We start from the raw sequence: 22,978 nt of genomic DNA, 5'->3' as shown, positions 1-22,978 counted from the left end.
AAACATTATATTGCAGTTTTAGTGTCACCAACACCGTTTCTAATACTCAAAAAGACTGCAAAATGTGTCCATGATTATTTTTATTTTTATTCTGTGTGCGAGGGGGAGGGGCAGTTTACACACACGCAGCTGCTACATGCAGCAACACACAGAGGAGATGGCGCTCCGAGGTGTGGTTAAACTTTACCCGTCTCGATGTGGACAATGCTCGTTACCAAAAGTGCAAAAAGAGTTTAGCATGTAAGGGCGGTAACACGAGAAATTTGTCTAAACATTTAGCAAAAGTGCATCACATTCAGACGGAGGAATGCACCGGGTTCGACTGTCTTCTAGCAGCTCTGTAGCCCCATCCACGAGTAACGTTTCCACGTCAGGTGTTATGTATGCTAGCAGCAATACACAGCGTTAACTACATTATACAAACATGGGTTAATGATTAGAGGTAACTGAGTCATTTATTTTGCTAAAGTTTCAGCTATTCTGTTTACAATTCTGTCATCAGATTATTTAATACGATTTGTTAAAACATTGTTGTTTCTTTTGATGTGAAATATTATGTATTTCATTTAAATAAAAAACAATGTTAGTTTTGTTCACAATTTGTTTAGTTAGTTTACCTTATTTTGTTCTACAAAAGAACCGATAAGAGTACCGTTAAAAGACCGGACCGATAAGCGGTATTGATAAAAGTAGTAGTACCGTTAAAACCTTAACGATACCCATCCCTTCTCAATCGCACCAATTTCCATCGTTCCTGTTTCCCCCTTTTTACCTGCACAAATCATACAAAAACCCAGCTGTGCTGTGACAGGTTCTTGGAGTGCTATGGATGTGTTTTCATGCTGTTCAAAGCTGTCAGCTATTGATTCACTATCTTGTTGAGGAGTAATCCAAATCCACTGCAAGCCATGCGCTTTCCTCCCCGAGCAGTGCAAGGTGTTGTTCCTCGGTCAATATTGATCAGTTCAAATCAAAGGCCAGGCACAATACACAGGGCTGGGCAGCTGCACTTCATCTATATAAAAAAAAAAAAGGTATCCACTTCGTGAGCTGCCTCCTAAAGGTGTAGCTCATTATCAGAAGACACAACAGAATAGGAAGATAAATAATACAATTGCCAAAAGTATCCAAGTATTTTCGAACAATTGACCAAATGCATAAATATTTTACATTTTTACACTAAAAAGGTGCAAATTCATCAAACGATTTGTATTTCCATGGTTACCAACATACTCCTCCCCAACCCCCTCCCCCTAGCAGGCCTGCAAATCAAAAGCAGCACTCCAATAATCGTATCCAGCTAACTGGAAAGAAAAGCAGAACATATGAACACCTGCCCCACAGAGCTGCAGTGGCATTTTGTGCTGATATAGTTTAATGCAGACCTGTAAGTATCTGTCGTACTGAGGTTCATTTACCTTGGTGGTGGAATCTTTAATTTTGATAGGCATCTTAGGCTCCAACATGTCTACCTAATTGGATTTTGCTGAAAGGTGAAGTACTTATATAAACAACGAGAGTGATGGAGGTGATTACAAAGCCCTAAGACTCAAACTTAGTTTATGACCAAACGTTCAGCGGAGTATAAACCTTAAACAATAAGTCTGATGTGTGGTTAACACTGAACTGCTATAGGAAGTGTAGATAAGGGTAAGGCCTGTCAGTGAAGTCCTGATGTTTTGCTCAGTCCCAAAGGGATTTGTCGTCATGGAAGAGACTCAAGATGCAATAAACCTTCCAGAGTACCTGTGGTTTTAATGACACAAGCTCCACTGTGTTATACGATATGATGTTACAACAGCTATCAATATATCGGTGTGTAACTGAAGGGCAAAATGTAAACCCTAAAGACACCAAAGGACTGGATCCATAACATACTACATTACTTATTTGCCAAAATGAAGTGATGACAAATTCCCACAGTCTCACCATGCTAAGAGTATAGATGTTCTGGCATGAATGTATTAAAAAGGATCACAGTATACACAGTTTTGGATAACATATAGATTTTAACCTATCCGGAAATTGTGTTTATTCTGTGAGGAAATACATTTGCACGTACAGAGTGACTGGCTGCCTAACAGAATGGTGATCAATTAGATTCCTAGTTAGCTTGAGAAGGTTATGTTGTTGTGCAGCTGACACTTTATCCTTAGCGCCATCCTCCACCTCTCAGGCTCAGAATGTATTTGTGGTGGTTGACCCTCAGGGACATTTTGCCTAGTATTTATCCTAACCTTATTGTACGAGATCAGTGTAAATGTAACAGTAGATGTATGTCTATCAGAAAAGACAATTTAGTTTAACAGTGAGCTTTGGCAGCATGTGGTTTGAGAAGAACAGTTTGATTATAGTGCAAATGTTGTTAAGATCTGAAAACAATGATAACATCAAGTAAGCGCCATATTTTAAGATTTTAACTGCATCAAGAGTGGTTTCATTTTAAGTTCACTCTGCACACCTTAATACTACCATAGTACTCCTCACAGCCGAATGATATGCACTGTTAACAGTATGCATGCTGGGTAGTTGCGTAAACAGATGCTTAGGACATTGTTGTGGTTTGGGGCTCAACACTGCCATCAAATGGTTATAGGATACACTGAAACCAATGGGAAGTATTATTGATGCTTTCAACTCAGTTTTTGCAATGGCTCAAGTATCTGCTGTCTATTGTAAATGTTGTTTTCCTTTATGCCCAAGGTGTGAGGTAGAAAAGAAGTGGTAAAATCCAATTTATACATTTCAGAGAACATTTCAGTGTGACAGAGCTTGAAAAACCTCCATAACACTTTTTGCGATCACTTAACTGCACACTTTGGGCCAGATAGACTAATATGTATTATTACTTTAGTCAGATCATGATATTGTTCCAATATCATAAATGTGCATTTTGTACAATTATGAAACAGTTTATCTTGTGATAGATGGATTAGATTCTATCTCTGATCTTCATGTCATGTCCTCTCACTGGCAACCATCCTTTCTCCGATGCTTCATAAAAATGGGCTCATAACTGTTAACAAAGTCAGTCCGCTGGCTTGATCCAGTGTTATCTGCAGAGCCATCAGTTAGAGTACTAATGATATCACAAAGCCAGTCCACACCATTTATGAGGTTAAACCCACTTATCTGCAAACTGTTATCATAGAGCCATACAAGTCACTGGAGTATAAACAGCTGAGATACAATAAGCTTGACCTGGACAATTATAAACTCTCTATTGGCTGAGGTTGCTGTAAAGCATGAATTGCTATAAAATATGATTGTTCAAGGTTTGTCATTACAAAGCAGGGTATATCCAGGAATCCTGAAGTCAAATTGAATACCTTTTAAGACCTTTTTTAAGACCCTTTCCATACATTTTAAGACCTCATCGCCACTTGGAGTTTTAACCGGTTACATTGGCGACACACTTGACCTCACATTTACTATATACAGTATTGATTGTCCTTTCTCCTTATCTTCCAACCATTTGGACGCAAACTTGCATTTCCCCATAACGATGTTGTTTAACAACCGGCGTAAATGGACCTTCACGTGATATCAAGCAGTGAGCGTGCGATGTCCTGTTCAGATGACGTCAAATCCAACGGGATGCCATAAATAAACTTCACAGAATCACACTACACACCTACGCAATGATTACATTCAGGCAGACTGTAGAATACAACCTTTTTGGACAATTCATATACTTATTGAAAACAAGCTACAACATGTAATACCTTGGAAAATGCCGTTTAATACTTTTTATTAAATTGATTTATCAACTTTTAATACTTTTTAAGACCCCGCGGACACCCTGCAAAGGCAGGTCAAATCAAAAGATCATGGTCAAACAACGAATAGGGCTAAGCACAGACCAACCCCCGATTATATTATAGTGTTTGAGTATGTTAAGATATTTGGTGTGGAAATGCTCGTAAAAAGAAAAGAAGAGGAGAGAGAGTGAGATAAGGTCTGTCTATGATTGATAGAGCATGACAGATATTGCACTAAGAGGATTGCCGCCAAATCCTTCATTTTAGCAATACCAGGCTGTCAGTGCAATGTAATCTTGCAAATAAAAAACACAATTCAAGCTGAAACTCATTACTTCTAAGCATCATGTTTGTATAGCTTTCCAACCAAATAACCACGAGATTCTTGGTATCAAGGAACCTTTATCATGCACTTTCTATTGCTCTCCACTCCACTATGTCACTTTCCCAAATACACTGCTGGCTTTTGTTGAAGAAAAATATGGTCTGTAAACCAATTCAGTTCAGTCTTTCTGCCAAAAGCCTACAGGCTATTTACTCTCATTTTGAAATCTTAAAGCCAACAAAGACACAGGCTTTTCACCCAATGTGACCTAAGAATGCTGCACAGTTAGAAAGTCATTTATACCAACAATTGATTTAGAGGACGCATGACTGTTGGTGTCTAAATCGATCCCGTATAGGACAGTGTGTGGTGATGGAGAGAGGAGGCGAAAAGGGGATGATGAATGGGAAACTGAAAGGTTGGCAGTGCAGCATGTGATGGATATATTCATCAATTTAGCCTTATATTTAAACACCTATCCATCAGTCCTATCTGCCATCAAATTCATTAGGTTAATCGCCAACTCATTCACAATCAACAACCTTCCTATGTACCCATCATTACATTCCTAGACGAGGACTCGCTGTTCGAAGCTTAGTAGCATTCCTCTTCTTATGCAGCTGAACACCGAGGAGCAATAAACATTATATACAGTGGGGCAAAAAAGTATTTAGTCAGTGCAAGTTCTCCCACTTAAAAAGATGAGAGAGGTCTGTAATTTTCATCCTAGGTATACCTCAACTATGAGAGACAAAATGAGAAAGAAAATCCCGAAAATCACATTGTCTGATTTTTAAAGAATTTATTTGCAAATTATGGTGGAAAATAAGTATTTGGTCAATAACAAATGTTCATCTCAATACTTTGTTATATACCCTTTGTTGGCAATGACAGAGATCAAATGTTTTCTGTAAGTCTTCACGAGGTTTTCACACACAGTTGCTGGTATTTTGGCCCATTCCTCCATGCAGATCTCCTCTAGAGCAGTGATGTTTTGGGGCTGTCGCTGGGCAACACGGACTTTCAACTCCCTCCAAAGATTTTCTATGGGGTTGAGATCTGGAGACTGGCTAGGCCACTCCAGGACCTTGAAATGCTTCTTACGAAGCCACTCCTTCGTTGCCCGGGCGGTGTGTTTGGGATCATTGTCATGCTGAAAGACCCAGCCACGTTTCATCTTCAATGCCCTTGCTGATGGAAGGAGGTTGTCACTCAAAATCTCACGATACATGGCCCCATTCATTCTTTCCTTTACACGGATCAGTCGTCCTGGTCCCTTTGCAGAAAAACAGCCCCAAAGCATGATGTTTCCACCCCCATGTTTCACAGTAGGTATGGTGTTCTTTGGATGCAACTCAGCATTCTTTCTCCTCCAAACACGTCTAGTTGAGTTTTTACCAAAAAGTTCTATTTTGGTTTCATCTGACCATATGACATTCTCCCAATCCTCTTCTGGATCATCTAAATGCTCTCTAGCAAACTTCAGACGGGTCTGGACATGTACTGGCTTAAGCAGGGGGACACGTCTGGCACTGCAGGATTTGAGTCCCTGGCGGAGTAGTGTGTTACTGATGGTAGCCTTTGTTACTTTGGTCCCAGCTCTCTGCAGGTCATTGACTAGGTCCCCCCGTGTGGTTCTGTGATTTTTGCTCACCGTTCTTGTGATCATTTTGACCCCACGGGGTGAGATCTTGCGTGGAGCCCCAGATCGAGGGAGATTATCAGTGGTCTTGTATGTCTTCCATTTTCTAATAATTGCTCCCACAGTTGATTTCTTCACACCAAGCTGCCTACCTATTGCAGATTCAGTCTTCCCAGCCTGGTGCAGGTCTACAATTTTGTTTCTGGTGTCCTTTGACAGCTCTTTGGTCTTGGCCATAGTGGAGTTTGGAGTGTGACTGTGTGAGGTTTTGGACAGGTGTCTTTTATACTGATAACGACTTCAAACAGGTGCCATTAATACAGTTAACAAGTGGAGGACAGAGGAGGCTATTAAAGAAGAAGTTACAGGTCTGTGAGAGCCAGAAATCTTGTTTGTTTGTAGGTGACCAAATACTTATTTTCCAACATAATTTGCAAATAAAGTCTTTAAAAATCAGACAATGTGATTATTTTTTCTCATTTTGTCTCTCATAGTTGAGGTATACCCAGGAGGAAAATTACAGGCCTCTCTCATCTTTTTAAGTGGGAGAACTTGCACAATTGGTGGCTGACTAAATACTTTTTTGCCTCACTGTATCTGTAAATACATGCGTGTCATTTCCCGAAGGCTACGATTGATTGTACCCAGGGCTGATTTTCAGATTGAAGCAAGGCAGTAAGAGTCTGATGAGATACAGTAATCTGTGCTCATGCTGCTGGTCCCCCTACCCCCAACATCCACCTCCCAATATGAGCAGAATCTATCCCTCTATTCTCTCACCCCCAACAGCTATGGTTGGTAATTGGTAGAGGGCCAGAGCAGTACTTGACCCCCATAAATAACCCCTGAGGAGCACAGGAAGTCCAACTCCTCCTGAAGCCTGCCCAGGCGTTTGGCCACAGGCTGGTAATTATGGTAGCCTCTAAATTAGAGTGAGAGACAATTACACTAGTAAGATCTAACACACTGACCCAGACAAAGTGTATGCCACATTGCCAGCGCCATGTAATGGTGCAGAAATCTCTGAAATATTGCCACTAGCTGCTGTTCTTCACATTAACGATACACACACTCTCTTCCACCGAGTGAAAGAAAGAGAGCTCGGGGGTTTATTTAATGCAGACCATCTTTCTCTGCCAGCTACAGCTCTAAAGCGCCTACCCCCAATTCTTGGGTGGTTGCTATGGAAACTACCTCAACCACACAGTGGCAAAGACAAGGATGGAGTAAGGGAATGTGGACTAACAGAAGCGAGTGAAAGGCAGGACAAAAACAAGAGGTATAATCCTGCAGTTTATATAAGTGACAATGACCCCTCTGCTTATTTCAGTAATTGATCAATTTAGACATTTCTGTCCGTACATGAATATGTGAGAAACGGTTGTGTTTTTGTTCATGAACAATGCATCTGCGTGCACATTTCTTAGGCTCATTAGCGCGTGCAGATTGTGTATTTGTTTTTGTGTAAAGGTTGCGCAAACAGACACATTGGCTAATTAAACCCCCGTCCTCTCAGGCGTCCCCAAATTGTGAACATGTCCAAAACGTCATGGCTAGGGAACAAGTTGTGTTTAAACCAATAATCAGCAACATGGAGCAAGGGTTTGTGCATGCAAGGGAATACATGCAGAAATATCTCAGTGCAATCCCATCGTTTTTTCAATAGGGAAACTGAATAAAAGTCAAATCTTGCTCGAACGACAGGTAAATCCTCCCCCTCCCTCCCATGTAATATATTGAAGATTTCAGTGGGATCCTTCAATAAAAAAGGAGGAGATAAAACATCTTCATCTTTCTGTTCAGGGGGACGAACATGTGGTGGAGAACTGATGAAAGAAAAACTGATCGCTGCGTCTTCGGCCGCCTATTAAAAATTAACACAAATTGCACATTGTTGGTTGGAAGGAGAGAAGTATTTGTCACTATAGACACCTTGTCAAAGCGTTGCTGTCACTATGCAGCAGATTTAACAAGCGTATCCAATTAGCATAGGCAAGGAGGAAACCCTGAAACACTCACACACAAATATTAACAGGAATATATTCTATGTACATATAAAATCCTTCCAAAAACATACCTGTTACGACTGCAAATTGCTGATTTAACATATTAAGAAGGGAAATAATAGAACAAGAATGTTCTTTAAAAAGGACTTAACGAGTATGAGAAAAAGCAGCATTTAAAATCCTGTTGCTGACACAAATTTCGATACAAAGCATTTGAATACTTAACCACAATTTATATCGTTAAATATATCTGTAATCCCAAGATCCATCATCTTCTAGAAGAGGTTTAAGTGTGTTTTTGATTACTTACCAATATCTTTGCCATGACACCATCGTCACTAGATTCCAGGGTGACAACAGCCTTGTCGGTCTCAATCTCACAAAGGGCATCACCTGCTGCCACTGCTTCACCTGCAATATAAAGGAAACACATCACATCATTTCAGTATAACATAAACACGTAATTGGCATAATAAGAACCCAATTCTCAAATCAATGTCTTCATTATGGGGTTTATGGCCTTAGTTTAAGTGCAAATGACTAAATTTAGCTGTTATTGGAAATGCATAAATCATGACGTCCAGCAGCAGGTTCAAAACAACTAATCTTTCAAAGGGGCATTGCACACGCACAGAGAACACATTGGTTGCCAACTAATGAAAGAATTCCATTGATGGGACAAAAAGGTTATGGGAGAAAATATCTGCTCGGGCTTTGGCCTACATATCAAGTGAAGAGCATAATCAATGTTTCATGGGAAAGAATGTGAGATACGGAAACGCAGCGTGTCTGAAAGAAGGCGAGATCTTTGCCTATCCTTAGAATCCCAAAAGATTCCCACTGGTCCACGCCATGCGAGAGCTGGAATACATTACCATCTGCTTAGCAATGAAAGAGGATGGCAATTAGGAGCCACTGGTTAAATTCTTCCACGCTCACATATCTATTTTGTGCTACACCTGTTTTGCGCAACAACTTAAAATGGGCCTTGTAATGGAATAATAGCGAGACAAATGGACCTTATGGTGTCTTTGGACAAAGGGGAAAAACTACTGTTGTCAGTCAGCTTTTTGTACAGGAAATGTGATTTAGCAATAGGGCTGCACGATTTTCGGAAAAAATTGAATTGCGATTTTTCTGACAAATATTGCGATTGCGATTCGATTTGCGATATTTGTTGTTAAGTGACCCAACGGAAGTTTATTGTAAAATGGGGCCATATCTCCGGCTAGGAAGGTCGCATCAACATGCTCCCGTCTCTAGCACCCCCGCAGCCCGAGCTACGAGTGAAAGAACTAAACTTACATGAAACTTCCGTTGGGCTGCTTTAAAGTCAAGCTTCAGTTTAAGATTCACCCTGTAATAGATGTACAACATGTGATGGAGCTTTAGTAACCTGACTGAGATGCTTTGTTTCACCAAACCATCTAGGAAAGCTCCATTGGAAGCCATTTGGAAAGGCAAGGCACTTTCAAAAATACTTGGCAGGTGATTGGATCAATCTGTCCATCACCTTCTATCATGGGCCACTTCTGATTGGTTAAAGGCCATGTAATGCATCTAACACAGGTGTTTTTTAACATGTAGTTTAGATATCACCAGAATAAAAATAAATACAAATGTTTAAAGTTTCGTCATAATTAAATGACATATACGTTAAAAACCGATGTTGGTTCCGAAGTTTGCCGAGTACGCCCCCGATCACTCCCGAACGAGCGGTGACGTCACACGTGGCAAACATTGCCATTTGATCAAATCAGTCCAAATGGCAAGCAACGCGATAACTTCAGACAGCGACAGCGACAGCGATCATTCAAGCTCAGATTCAGTGGGTTATCTGGATTCAGTTACAGAAGTAGAGAGTGAACCAGCTAGCCTTTCACTTCAAGGCATTTTGCCTTATAAGTACGAGCCTCCTGCCCAGCAATCGAACAACGAGGCAGAAACTTGTGAAAGAGAAGCGGATTCCGCAGCCGGCGAGACTCGAGTCGGCAATACTGAATGGTAAATTCTGTTTTATTTAGTTTGACCTGCACTAAATGTCGATCTTAATTTGTCATCTGTTCCTCACACGTCCGGCAGATATTGTTTTGTTTTTTAATGTTATGTACAATATTCAGGTGTACATGTCAATGCTGTGAAAGCATGCCCACTGCAGATGAATGTGTATGCTGCAGAGAGATCTGGCAGGTGATGGAACAAATAGACAGTTTGCAACCTACTGACCAGATAGCAGAGTCCTGCATCGGGTCGGGTATCCGCGGGTAACCCGCAAAAAAGGTGATTTGCGGGTGGTATTTTTTCAAACGCTTTTTTCCGGGTTCGCTTCTGGGTAAAACAAAGATGATGCGGGTCCGGTTGCGGGTGTTGCATTATAAATATATTTAAACAATAATAATTTAGTTTAATGTTTAAATCCTCAGACCTCTCCTCCGCGGTACCGAGCATAATCATAACCTCTGCAGTGCATCTATCTGCTGCTGAGCGCACCACATTCTGAATGGCTGAGGTGAAGCTCTCTATAGCGGAGAATACAGCATTTTCAATAACTCTTCCTCAAGAGCAAAATCCAACGTCTGGGAGGCTTTTGGTGTCATCCTAGATGGAGAAAATAAACAACATCCCAGGCTTTTTGAGCCAAATATGCAACTGCGTGTGTTAATAATTGCACGTTGTCACTGCTTATGCGGGTTCGGGTCGGGTTGCGGATCATGTGCCGGCGGGTCGGGTCGGGTTGCGGGACTAATTGGCAATATGTGCGGGTAGCGGGGCGGGTTCGGTACTGCACGTCACGGGTGCGGGGCGGGAGCGGGTCTTGAAAATCAGACCCGTGCAGGACTCTGCCAGATAGAAGACACCGACGAGAAACCAAGGTGCATTATTAGCCACCCAGGCTTTAGAGAAGGCTGTCTCAGTGTTTGGACACTGAAAATAGCGTATCTTCAATACAAACAACAACACAGAGCAGTTGATGGCCCACTACACCAGTAAGTAAATATTGATTGACCCAACTGCCTATTGCAGCTTTGCTTTCATATAATACTTTTAGTCGCTACAGATATGGTACACTTTTAAAGATACCATTAAACTCTTTCAAGCAGTCAAAAACAGCTTGGCTTTTATTTTTTCTGTGTATGCAAGTTCAATGTATGCTTGAGAAAAGAAACAACTACACATGTGAGGAAATATATAAGAGGTCTATGATTCTGTCAAGCAGTCATGTATAACCTCATATTTATTTTGTACAAGTAAAATACAAATATCATGTTATAAGCCAATTTGTAACAATTGCTACATAATAGTAGGCTACTACATAACATTTTATTTTTCTCCAAATATATTTATAATCTGTATACTTTTTTTTCATTAGGAAGTATCGATATACAGCTTATCGACAGTTTGTACGTTGGTGCTGGGGTGTAGGCCTACTCGGCCCAAAAATCAGAGTCCCGCTGCATGTGCTGTAACCGAGATACGGAAGACTTACCCTGAGCCGGGAGGCCGCTATCAGGGATTTCAATAGCCAAATCTGTAATTTGACATAAGTCATGCAGCTGAACTGGTTAAAATGGTTTCGCATGATGTAAATAATTTACAAAGTACATCATTTACAATATTATTTTTCCAAAGAAATATGTAAATATAACAACATTTTCCAAATCACAAATTTGTAAGATTGTATTAATTTACTGTTTGATAAATAAAAAAGGGTTCTTTTGTTAATTTTTCACTTGTAACATTTTATCTTTATTGCAGTGTACATTAGTCTATTTTGGTATATGTGCGAGCCCACAAATAATTAAAAGTGGTAAAAATAATAAAGATATTCAGACGTAATTCATTTTTGGCCTTACTTATTTCACTTCAACTTTTATATATTTCAGTCACTAGGCAAGTTCACTGTACTCTGGTGACATTTAGCTCAAGCTGGCATAACACCTGTAGTAACTTAATTCTGACCCGAGTTTTGTGCACAATCTTCCAGCACCCATGATCAATGTTTATAGCAATCAGGAAACATTCACAGCTCACAACTACACATCGCTTCCCCATCATGAATTGTTAGATAAAAAAAGGTTTAGCGAGGTCCGGTTACACATATGTTGAGCGAAAATAGCGGAAGGATACAAAACAAACAATCCAGACGAGGCTGGTGTTTGCCACGTGTGACGTCACACAGCTGGGTTAATGGCTGGCAAGCTTTTCGCTACCGGAGCGGAATAACACGGGAAAGTGGCACACATTTCATGTTATTTGGGGGGTATTTATGGAAAGAATCATTGATGTTGATATGTCAAATGAAACAGTGGAAAGTGATGAAGCGATTTATTAACACAGAATAACTTTTATTTTGGACATTACATGGACTTTAACAATAGCTGGTACATGTGGAGCACAGCACTGCTGATTGGTATGGATGACTGACAGAGAAGAAATTTTAAAAAAAAGTTAAAAAAAAGTAAAAAATGTATTAAAAACAATCGCAGGCTTTGCGATTTGATAATCGCATCGATCATTTCAAATCAAGATTTCGATTTAAAATCGATAAATCGTTCAGCCCTATTTAGCAATGGTTTGATTTCTAGCTTTAGCCCTTGCAGTCAATTTCACGTGGAGAGTCACTATGATTGAGTCCTCTTTGCGACATATGTCCATGTGTTAAGATGGGAGGAGGAGTGTATACAGTATGAGATAAAAGGGCAAAGGTTATTCAAATCTGACATCTGGTCACATTTCTATCTTCTGAGGGTGCATCATCTAGCAGACAATAGGAAAATCAAGGACAGTACTATGACAAAGGCAAGGATATTTTTGAAAAACCTCAAATGAATGATTGTTGGTAGGCTATGTTTAAGGTAAACACCTAAGTGGGAAGGAAAAAGGGTTGGGTCAAGGGAAGAGTGGGATGGGTGAGGGGAAGATTGAAAGAGCAGTATTGATGTTGGAAGCCCCTGAGAGCAAGCAGTAGTGGAGTCAAAATTGGATTTGTATGAGGCTTTAACACCGTATGACCACAGGGGTTAGGTGTGATGTGCAACATTAAAGATTAAACAGACGACCACAAGCCTTTTCCACTCTGCTCGACGACAAAGGCAATGGGCATAAGAACAAAAATGGGGTATAGACTACAGAAGTATGCAGGAAAGAGCTTTGTTCCCGTACATCACTTTCACACTTCAATCTACTATAATTAGATCTTTAAATGTTTTTGACAATTTGAAGAAAAACTCAAAATGGAATACTAACACTAAACATTCTAAAGAATATGTTTTTCTTTGTTGAATTCAAATTGATGAAGCTATAAACCAAGTTTTCTACACTACAAAAACACATGTTTAAACAATAAATATTTCTGGAATAATTTATAACTATGATAATAGGGCTGAACAATTAATACAAATCTGTATGTAACCGCAATATGAATTAGGGCAATATTAAATCGCAGTAAGAACCATATTTGCTAAAGGCTAAATGTGTGTTGTATATCCTTTTGAATCAACGATAGCGAAGCTGCGGAGATATCCCGGCCTACAAATAATTTTCTACAGACTTACAAAGCATATTTATTTAGTACAGATCTTCCATAATCATTTATCGTGTTTTTCAACGATTATGAAAATAATGATACAAAATGAGCAATCCTTGTCCATGTCATGAGTCATATCGCAATATCAGTCAAAATGATTGCAATTAGTATTTTTTACCAAATCGTACAGCCCTAAACCCCATGATGAATGTAAGTGTAGCTAAGTAGCATCCCGGATGTGTTAAAATGTATCATTCTCACTTACACATACATGTACATATCTCAGCCCGAGTAACAGGAGCACATGGCAACACAGCAGAGCGGCCAATCAGAAATCAGTTTGCCGCCTCCTGATAATTGAGAGTGGCTGAGGCGTCTGGCTGAGCAGAGCTGCTAAGTCGTGATGTATAGTGACTGCCATGTTTCCTTGAGCCGATTAGCCACCAAAGGCCCTCAGGTGCTACCAATGCTCAGCCCTTACAGAGCAATGTGATGTCATCAAATAAATGATTAGCGCTACAGTTGGTCCATCATTATGAGATAAATAAATGCTGTGCTCTTTAAACCGATGAGCACAGATGCAGACGGTGTTACTGTGAGGTTTACGTACATATGGACCAACCTGAGGAACCTACCAACTTGCTAAAGAGTAGACATGGCAGGTCCATTAGAGAAAGTGCAGCAGAAATGTGTGGTAATGAGAGCTTAGAAGAAATGACATATTGTGATTGCTTTACCTTCCTTCTTCAGCCATTTCACTATGTTTCCCTCCTCCATGGTGGGGGAGAGTGCGGGCATTTGCACTTGGACTGGACTGACACCTACAGGACAGAAAGAGAAATATACAAATCACTTCATGGGTCATCAGGCTTAAAACCACATCAGTCATGGTTCCATAAAAATTGTATTCGGGATTTCCCTACAGGCATATCTTTCAGCGTCAAATAGGCAATGTGAACGTCAAAATAAATCAAGTAACACCCCCAGAAGTAGCAGTGGTAGCCTGAGGCCTCAACATATTCAACCTGGGTGCAGGGCACAGAAAGTGACAGTGCCACTATGACTGAATGCCAGCAGGTCACGCATTTCATTTTGATCCTTGCTGACACAGCACAAGAGGCACTCGTATTCTTTCAGGCCTTTAAGGGGCATCAAAGCCCCCTACTGTCACCAGCTGTAGTCACCGGGAAGGTCAGAGTTCAAACGGCTCACAGCACTGTGGTGGACACTGAGTCTCCATTCTGCATGCTGCCAGAGGTATCACTGCTTTTCTACATCTAGCCTGCAGAGCTACTTCAGAAAAGACCTATCAAGAGTATTATTGTTTAGCCTAACTCAAAGAAAGACCCCTTTGTTCGGTGGATTGTATTTGCGCAGTGAACTTCTTGCATAATGCAGTCATTTACGATGTATTGATAGAGAAAATTATAGAGCTAAAGTTAATGGATTAGGCAGATGAAAGGATTCTTTTATTTTACGTTTTTCAGTTCAAATGGCACCCATAAGACCTGTTGGTACAGGCACAGGTTTCTTAAATATTCAACATAACTGATGAAATAATAAAATAAATGTGGTCTTCTCTAACCAGCAGTTTCCGCTAACAATTCTATGCATAGGAACATAGCACTTTTAGTTTAAAGTGGACCTATCATACTATATTCGAATAATATAGTGTAGGACCATACCTACAGTGGTGCAAAAAAGTATTTAGTCAGCCACCAATTGTGCAAGTTCTCCCACTTAAAAAGATGAGAGAGGCCTGTAATTTTCATCCTAGGTATACCTCAACTATGAGATCCAGAAAATCAAATTGTCTGATTTTTAAAGAATTTATTTGCAAATTATGTTGGAAAATAAGTATTTGGTCACCTACAAACAAACAAGATTTCTGGCTCTCACAAACCTGTGACTTCTTCTTTAAGAGCCTCCACTGTCCTCCACTTGTTAACTGTATTAATGGCACCTGTTTGAACTCGTTATCAGTATAAAAGACACCTGTCCACAACCTCAAACAGTCACACTCCAAACTCCACTATGGCCAAGACCAAAGAGCTGTCAAAGAATACCAGAAACAAAATTGTAGAACTGCACCAGGCTGGGAAGACTGAATCTGCAATAGGTAAGCATCTTGGTGTGAAGAAATCAACTGTGGGAGCAATTATTAGAAAATTGAAGACATACAAGACCACTGATAATCTCCCTCGATCTGGGGCTCCACGCAAGATCTCACCCCGTGGGGTCAAAATCATTACAAGAACGGTGAGCAAAAATCCCAGAACCACACGGGGGGACCTAGTCAATGACCTGCAGAGAGCTGGGACCAAAGTAACAAAGGCTACCATCAGTAACACACTACGCCGCCAGGGACTCAAATCCTGCAGTGCCAGACGTGTCCCCCTGCTTAAGCCAGTACATGTCCAGGCCCGTCTGAAGTTTGCTAGAGAGCATTTAGATGATCCAGAAGAGGATTGGGAGAATGTCATATGGTCAGATGAAACCAAAATACAACTTTTTGGTAAAAACTCAACTAGACGTGTTTGGAGGAGAAAGAATGCTGAGTTGCATCCAAAGAACACCATACCTACTGTGAAACATGGGGGTGGAAACATCATGCTTTGGGGCTGTTTTTCTGCAAAGGGACCAGGACGACTGATCCGTGTAAAGGAAAGAATGAATGGGGCCATGTATCGTGAGATTTTGAGTGACAACCTCCTTCCATCAGCAAGGGCATTGAAGATGAAACGTGGCTGGGTCTTTCAGCATGGCAATGATCCCAAACACACCGCCCGGGCAACGAAGGAGTGGCTTCGTAAGAAGCATTTCAAGGTCCTGGAGTGGCCTAGCCAGTCTCCAGATCTCAACCCCATAGAAAATCTTTGGAGGAAGTTGAAAGTCTGTGTTGCCCAGCAACAGCCCCAAAACATCACTGCTCTAGAGGAGATCTGCATGGAGGAATGGGCCAAAATACCAGCAACAGTGTGTGAAAACCTTGTGAAGACTTACAGAAAACGTTTGACCTCTGTCATTGCCAACAAAGGGTATAAGAAAGTATTGAGATGAACTTTTGTTATTGACCAAATACTTATTTTCAACTATAATTTGCAAATACATTCTTTAAAAATCAGACAATGTGATTTTCTGGATTTTTTTTCTTTTGTCATTTTGTCTCTCATAGTTGAGGTATACCTAGGATGAAAATTACAGGCCTCTCATCTTTTTAAGTGGGAGAACTTGCACAATTGGTGGCTGACTAAATACTTTTCCCCCCACTGTATATAAGGCATATTTATACTTTTTATTTTTCAAAATACTAAACAGATCATTCATTTTAGCCATTCCTCATTTGACTCAATTTAACAATGTCTTTGTATGGGCTGATTCTGTGAGAACAGCACCATCTACAGGCCTGGCATATGTACTACAGCGTCTCCAGCGCTTTGGAATGGCAATGTCCGTGGCTGTCTCCTCCTGATTGGTGGAGTTGGCCCAATAGCCGTAGCGCCACTTCTGTGACGTCACAGCAGTGTTCAAATCTGGATCAGTCTGTATCAGATCACTTGCAGCCCCTTTTTAAGAGATTTGGGTGTGGAGGAAAATAGAGTGAGTTGTGTTTTCTGACACTTGGTGAGTTCCCTGGAACACCGGGGACACATTCATGTATAAAAGATGTACAAAAGTGCATTTTGCATGATAGGTCACCTTTAAGCTGTTTTAAATCAAAGAAAGTATAACATAAATCTAAATTAAATTCAAACTGGCATGTAAGTAAAGGGATCAGAAAGGCAATGATTAAGACTTTTCCAACTTAAATTAGACATTTAGACAGAGGACATGTAGGTTTTGCGGCGTTCTTCCGTCATGTTGTGTGCTGCTGCCACCTGCTGGCAAGTAAAGGTCAATTATAGTATAAAGCAGTTTGTTACTTCAATTATTAATATTTGCCTTCAGTATCTGAACATTAGGAATACCATTTTCCACTGTCAAACATGTATATTTTGTTGTTGTGTGTATAAAGAAAATATGTTGACTTGATTGCCTTAAATATATTGATATATCATTTAGACTTAACATGAATCCCTTCTGTCTGTATTTTGTGTCAGTGTGTTTTTTGTCACCAAAGCTGACTGCTTTAACAAGACTTTTTGCCGTCAGATATTCTGACATATCAAATCAATAATGGCTCTGAATCTGCATGCTTACTGGCACAGTTTGGATCGGAGTAATCATTAATGTGATGAGGTAAATCAGTGCTTTGCCTGGTCTGACACCGAAAACAATTGACTGAAAAGATGAGTCGTATAGTAGTCCAAAGTCGTAAATAAATGCCACATTGTAAAAGACAATTAATCAAACATTCACATAACTCTTGGTTCTCATCACTCCCCTTACATTATCCTCTAGTTTTTTCGCTAAGCTACGATTTCCACCCTGAACATTTTCCTTTGCCTATAACTGATAGTGACTACCGTGCGTCTACTTGTTATGCAGTCAGAGGTTCCTGACTGCTCCTCTCCAAAAACTGAAGTCACTTTTAAGATTTTTAGGATGAATAATTGTTGCATGCTGCAGTGAAAACCTTAGCTGTGTATTGTGTATGGTGTGTATTGTGTATGGCAGTGCAGTAACACAGATCAATGTTATGCTAATCCAATGGATGGTGAAGTAGTTGGAATTGTTCAAAAGAAAGTGCTAAACAGAGGTGAATACAAATGTTTTCTAAATCTATAAGTGCTGTTAATCAGACTTCTTTGTGGAACTGCCCATTATGTCCAACAACTTGTGAACACCTACAAATGTATTCTAAATAAATGTGGCATTGCATTAAAGGAACTGTGCATACTGTTTTAAGAGTGAGAAAGTGAGATACAATTATCTCGATCCCACTTGGAAGGGAAGGGAGATTCACCCATTGGAAAACACAATAACACTATTTGAAGACTGGACTAATAAGGCTTTAGGGTCAGATACAAATACAAATGTCTATGTGACATTTCCAGAGGCTTCTGGTGTAACTAATGTCATACCTGCCAACCCTACCGATTTGGGCGGTACTAGTCTACCGCTTTTGAAATGTTTCTACCGCCTACCGACTTAGCTGGCTTTCCCTACTGATTTTCAATCTTCCCAAACTATAACAAATAAAAAAGACACTACATAGACACTGGACTCGACTTTTGGCGGACACCGTTTGCAGCGTGTCTGTGATCGCATCATACAAACAGTCCTCTGTGTTTCTGAAAGAGAAACAACGTGCAGACAGCGGGTAATGCTGCCTTTCCTCTGCACCCCCGGGGCTGATGGGTAATCACTCCCAAAAGAGTGAGAGAACAGAGAAGAGGCATTTGAGTCCTGCAGGATTTCCCCGTTAGTATCAGTGTCTCGAAAACACATGTTGGTGACTGAAAGACATCAAGTGTTTGGTCTTTTCCTGAAGCATCCTTCACCTACAGTGTCTCAACTGAAAGAGGACCACAAACACACACAAAATATAATACCATTTTGAGATTTGGGGATATTTATCTCCCAGTCTTTCACTTTTTCTGACATTTTCAACACCAAACATGTCATTAATGTCTCTGTTTAGTGAACTACAGCAATCTGAAAGCATGTACATTATTTATATCACACTTTATCAGTAGACAAATGCAGGAAATTACTTTTGTAATGCAGTATTTTCTGATTTATGGCGCAACACAAAGATATTTCGCTCTGTGCAAACCTTTGACTCTAATATGTCAACAACATGAAACAAGAATATGAACCTGGCTTTATCCAATGTTCACACAAGAGTTCTACATCCTGACACATCCTTCATCTACACTGTCTCAACTGAAAGAGGACCAGAAACACATAACAAATATAATAAAATGTGGAGACTTTGGGATATTTATCTCCCATTCTTTTACTTTTGGGGCATTTTACAGACCAAACATGTCGTTGATGTCACTGTTTACCAAACTACCACTTTTTCTGAAAAATGCATAAAATGATGCAATATATGTTAAACACATGGTTTATACATGTAATTACTGGGGTTCCATTTCTTCTGATTACCTAATTTGGGCGTGCACATTTGCCGTGCGCAAACCTACCTCTTTTCGATTTGGAAAGGATGGCATGTATGCTAATAGTGTCTCACATTTTAAAAGATGCATCTATCAAAGCTTACAGACCTTCAACACTTGCTGTTTGGTGACAGGTCTATAACTATCTCCTAATACCTTAACACGTCAAAACCTCTCAAAAAGTCACAACAACCTTTACTAATTTCTAACACTGTCATGGGTGGGCAATGACTTGACCACAATTAGTCCTACGTTACATTCTCACATCATTTTTAGACCCCGCCTTTCTGTTATTTGAGGTCAAATAAGGACCCTCGTTATTCAGGCAGGAATACGACACACCAGCCCGCATATTGAACAAACCCGTTGTTTGTTGTAATGTCACAAACAATAACAAAGGAACCTTATTACACGATTAGAGTTACCAAATGTATAAAAACGATGATAGCATCTGTCAGCAGCAGCAGCAACAACAACATCGATGTTAGCGTATTACTGTCAACACTCACCGAGGATCCATGGGGACCGAAAGAAGTGTCTGACATGCTCCTGCCATGGGTGCGGAGCACATAAACATTTATTAACATTAGATAATTTAAGGCCAAATAATATCCCTTGACGACCCAAACGCAAGGAGGCCGCCATGTTGTCGTCCTCCGTCGGTGAGTAGAGTCCAATAAAATGCCTGTTAGTAAAACGGCAGGGAGGCGGGAGTATAAGTAAACATTATAATTATAATAAACCCTGTTGATATGATCAGCTCCAGATACCTTTGAGAATCTCTGATGATGTTTTATCTTATGTATTTACATATACTATTATATATATATTGTTTTAGATATAAATGAGCAGGATATACATAAATAACTACTTTGGGTCCTGCGAGGTCCTTTTCACTGTAGTTCTGTTGCGTTCAATATCGGTCGAAATTCCCAGTAATCACTTGTTTACTGCCCTCTGCTGGGGGTTAGGCAAAAGTCTTCTGCACACTTTTGAAATACTTAGGTAAAAATCATTCATGGCGTTGCATTTTTTGCTTTCCTTATTCATGGTATGCATCTTGTGTTTTCATTTTTTATTGCATGTTTGTTTTTATGCTCTGATTGAAATGTTTTATTTCTAACTATAAAGCATCTAACAGTATTTAGAAAAGTGCTCTATCAATTAATCAAGTATTATATTTACATACATTACCAACATTACATTATAGCCCAATTATTAAATTGTTGTGAAAATGTGTGCAAACAAGGGGGTCATTTTGGTGAGTAAATAATCATCATCAAGTTGTTGGGAAAAAAATATTGATGGTGAGTCCAAACATTTGAGCAGGAATTACACTTTATAACGAGAGATCTTTGGATCTTAATCAATAAATTTGTTTTTCTCTTGTTAAAATGCAAAAGGAGACTATAAACTCCACTTTGTCCTAATTTCTTCATGCGAGTGCATGACCTAACATAAGGGCTGTTTTATTTGAGTACAAATGCAAAAAGAGATAGTTTGATTGGTAACATTGCTAATGTTATAAAGCAGTGTGTTACTTCTAACTAGACAGTGATCTGCAACAAAGCAGAAACACACACACACACACCCTTGCATCAGTCCTAATCTGTCCAACTCACAGTTTGGGCTGAATGCCTCACAGGTCCATTTGAGTGTGAAGGGAAAATGATAAGGGGGCCTGATAAGATTTGGCTGTGTATCTGCTGAGAGAACACAATAGCCCCACTGAGCAGGACACACAGACACAAATCCCAGCTGGCTGTCTTTATGCTCATGCTCAGCCTATCTTTCATAATTTCCCTGTTCTTCCTCCAGAGTCTATCTGATTGAATTAATGCAATCTTTTTTAAATAATAAAGAGCCTTTGCATGGCTCATTCAATTTGGCAAAATTATTTTCAGACATGAAGATACAGTAATTCCGGGGGAGATATGGAATATTGTTTTCTTGCTAAACAAAGGCAGTCATTGCTTCATCAGAATACAGGTTTTTGCTAAATGTTTAGTCATCAGCCAAGACAATCTGGCCTATTCTTTTAATATTCATGTGCAACAAAACCACTCGTCGCTAAAGTAAGTTACCTGGATTAAATATCACCTCTCAGCCGCATTTGTGAGTTTTTTTACCTTCCCAGTTCCCTAACAACCGGTTAGGCTGCATGTTTGTCTAAAGGTGCTATCAGTGGCTTACAACCAAGTTTTGTGAATACTTGTTACGCAGGTTTGACGGTGCTTTCCCAAACAACACATTATCTTTCCTCACAAACAGTTGATCAGAAAAGTTAAGGTCAACACACACACACAACTCTTCACATATATATTACATGTTCAAGGCTTCTGATATCTGATTTAGATCTGATTTGAGTGACCATCATGGATCCTCACAAACTGAGGGTATGTAAAGCTTTGGTTTGCATTAACAGGGCAGTGGTCTGTAAGGGAAATCTGGCTACTGTCTCTTTGTGCTTCATGGGTAAGATCAGTCTAGACAATTTGCCTAACTGTTAACTTATCCTCACCCAATCACATCAAACGTGTCCCCAAAGCACAGCTCACGGCAGCATCGGTTAAAACTGAGGCCTCATTTCAGACGCGTATCTATGCCTGTGATGATTAGATGTTCATCTTTTTGGGTCATATTAATGTTCATGTACAATCCTTTAAGTTTTTATGTTGTGGTTAACAAATACAATGAAGCATTAGAGGTAAAGGGTAAATAATGCACAAATACATTGCATAATGGCAAATGTGTTTTGTTTTTGACTGCTGAACTGTTGCACTTACATGATCAAGCTCTCTCATTTTCTGTCATTGTTCAAGGATGTAAAACTTGCATGACATGTATCATCTTAATTTGTATTCAAGTGAATCATGAAAACACATCTTTGTTTATTTTTGTGTACATTTCAAATGAGGGGCCTTAATTAGTGCTGCTCTAGAGAAGATGTGAAGTGTGCTTTATTGTGGCAACACAGAATCAAAACAATGGAATATGATGGAGATGCACTTCAATTTGAAAAGCATTGTCGCTTGTCTCCTGTAAAGTAATATAACAATATGGCAATCAGCAGCGATTATAAAAATCAAACCAGGAGCAGTCCCTGTTTATATCATCTCTCAGTTTCAATCTTCTTTCTTTAATTTGATCGTCAATACCACACATGTAAAACTCCTTTAACCAAAGACTGTTTCCTGCTGTTTGTCAGAGATTCCATCAGCCATGGCACTGGAAGATTGATGCCTGCTTCTTGAAAATGGCATGAGGCGTTATTTCTTCACATTATATCCGTGTTGGTAAGTGCCAACAATGTGTGGGAGCAAAGTGACAAAACTGAAAGTTGGTGCAGAACGCACATTCTTTTAGGCTATCAGGAAAGACAATCACCGGACATGGTGTCAATCAATGCCACCCTGCTATGCAAAGAAGCGTTACTAAAGCCCGATAAATCAGAGCGAAGATTAGACCACATTTGCTTTTGAACACTGGCTGAAGAATGGAGCCTTGTATTGGCACCACTTTTATCTTGTTGGCCTGTCTGCTGCCTGCAGGAACCAGTGTGGCAGCTGTGGCACGCCTTGGCGAACAATTAACTGCGTGGCATTTTACACTGTCATGATATTATAGAAACGATGCACCATCTCTGAGAGCA

General features: G+C 39.9%; 1 protein-coding gene across 1 annotated transcript in view; it reads right to left on the bottom strand.

Annotated features, from left to right (window-relative positions):
• pdhx (pyruvate dehydrogenase complex component X) overlaps positions 1 to 20,012 on the bottom strand; it is a 47,191-nt gene extending 27,179 nt beyond the window's left edge. Inside the window, exons 1-3 of the mRNA XM_079681125.1 lie at positions 19,836 to 20,012; positions 13,999 to 14,082; positions 8,045 to 8,145 (exon numbers count right to left, since the gene is read on the bottom strand). Coding sequence (XP_079537251.1) covers positions 8,045 to 8,145; positions 13,999 to 14,082; positions 19,836 to 19,971 — 321 coding nt within the window. The 5' untranslated portion in view covers positions 19,972 to 20,012. The remainder of the gene's footprint in view (positions 1 to 8,044; positions 8,146 to 13,998; positions 14,083 to 19,835) is intronic.
• Between the last annotated feature and the right edge of the window lie 2,966 nt (positions 20,013 to 22,978).

Source organism: Notothenia rossii (assembly GCF_949606895.1).
Source record: "Notothenia rossii genome assembly, chromosome: 5".
NCBI classification, from domain to species: Eukaryota; Metazoa; Chordata; class Actinopteri; order Perciformes; family Nototheniidae; genus Notothenia; species Notothenia rossii.
The sequence above is the reverse complement of the archived record's forward strand: the minus strand, read 5'-3'. Positions and strand labels throughout refer to the sequence as shown.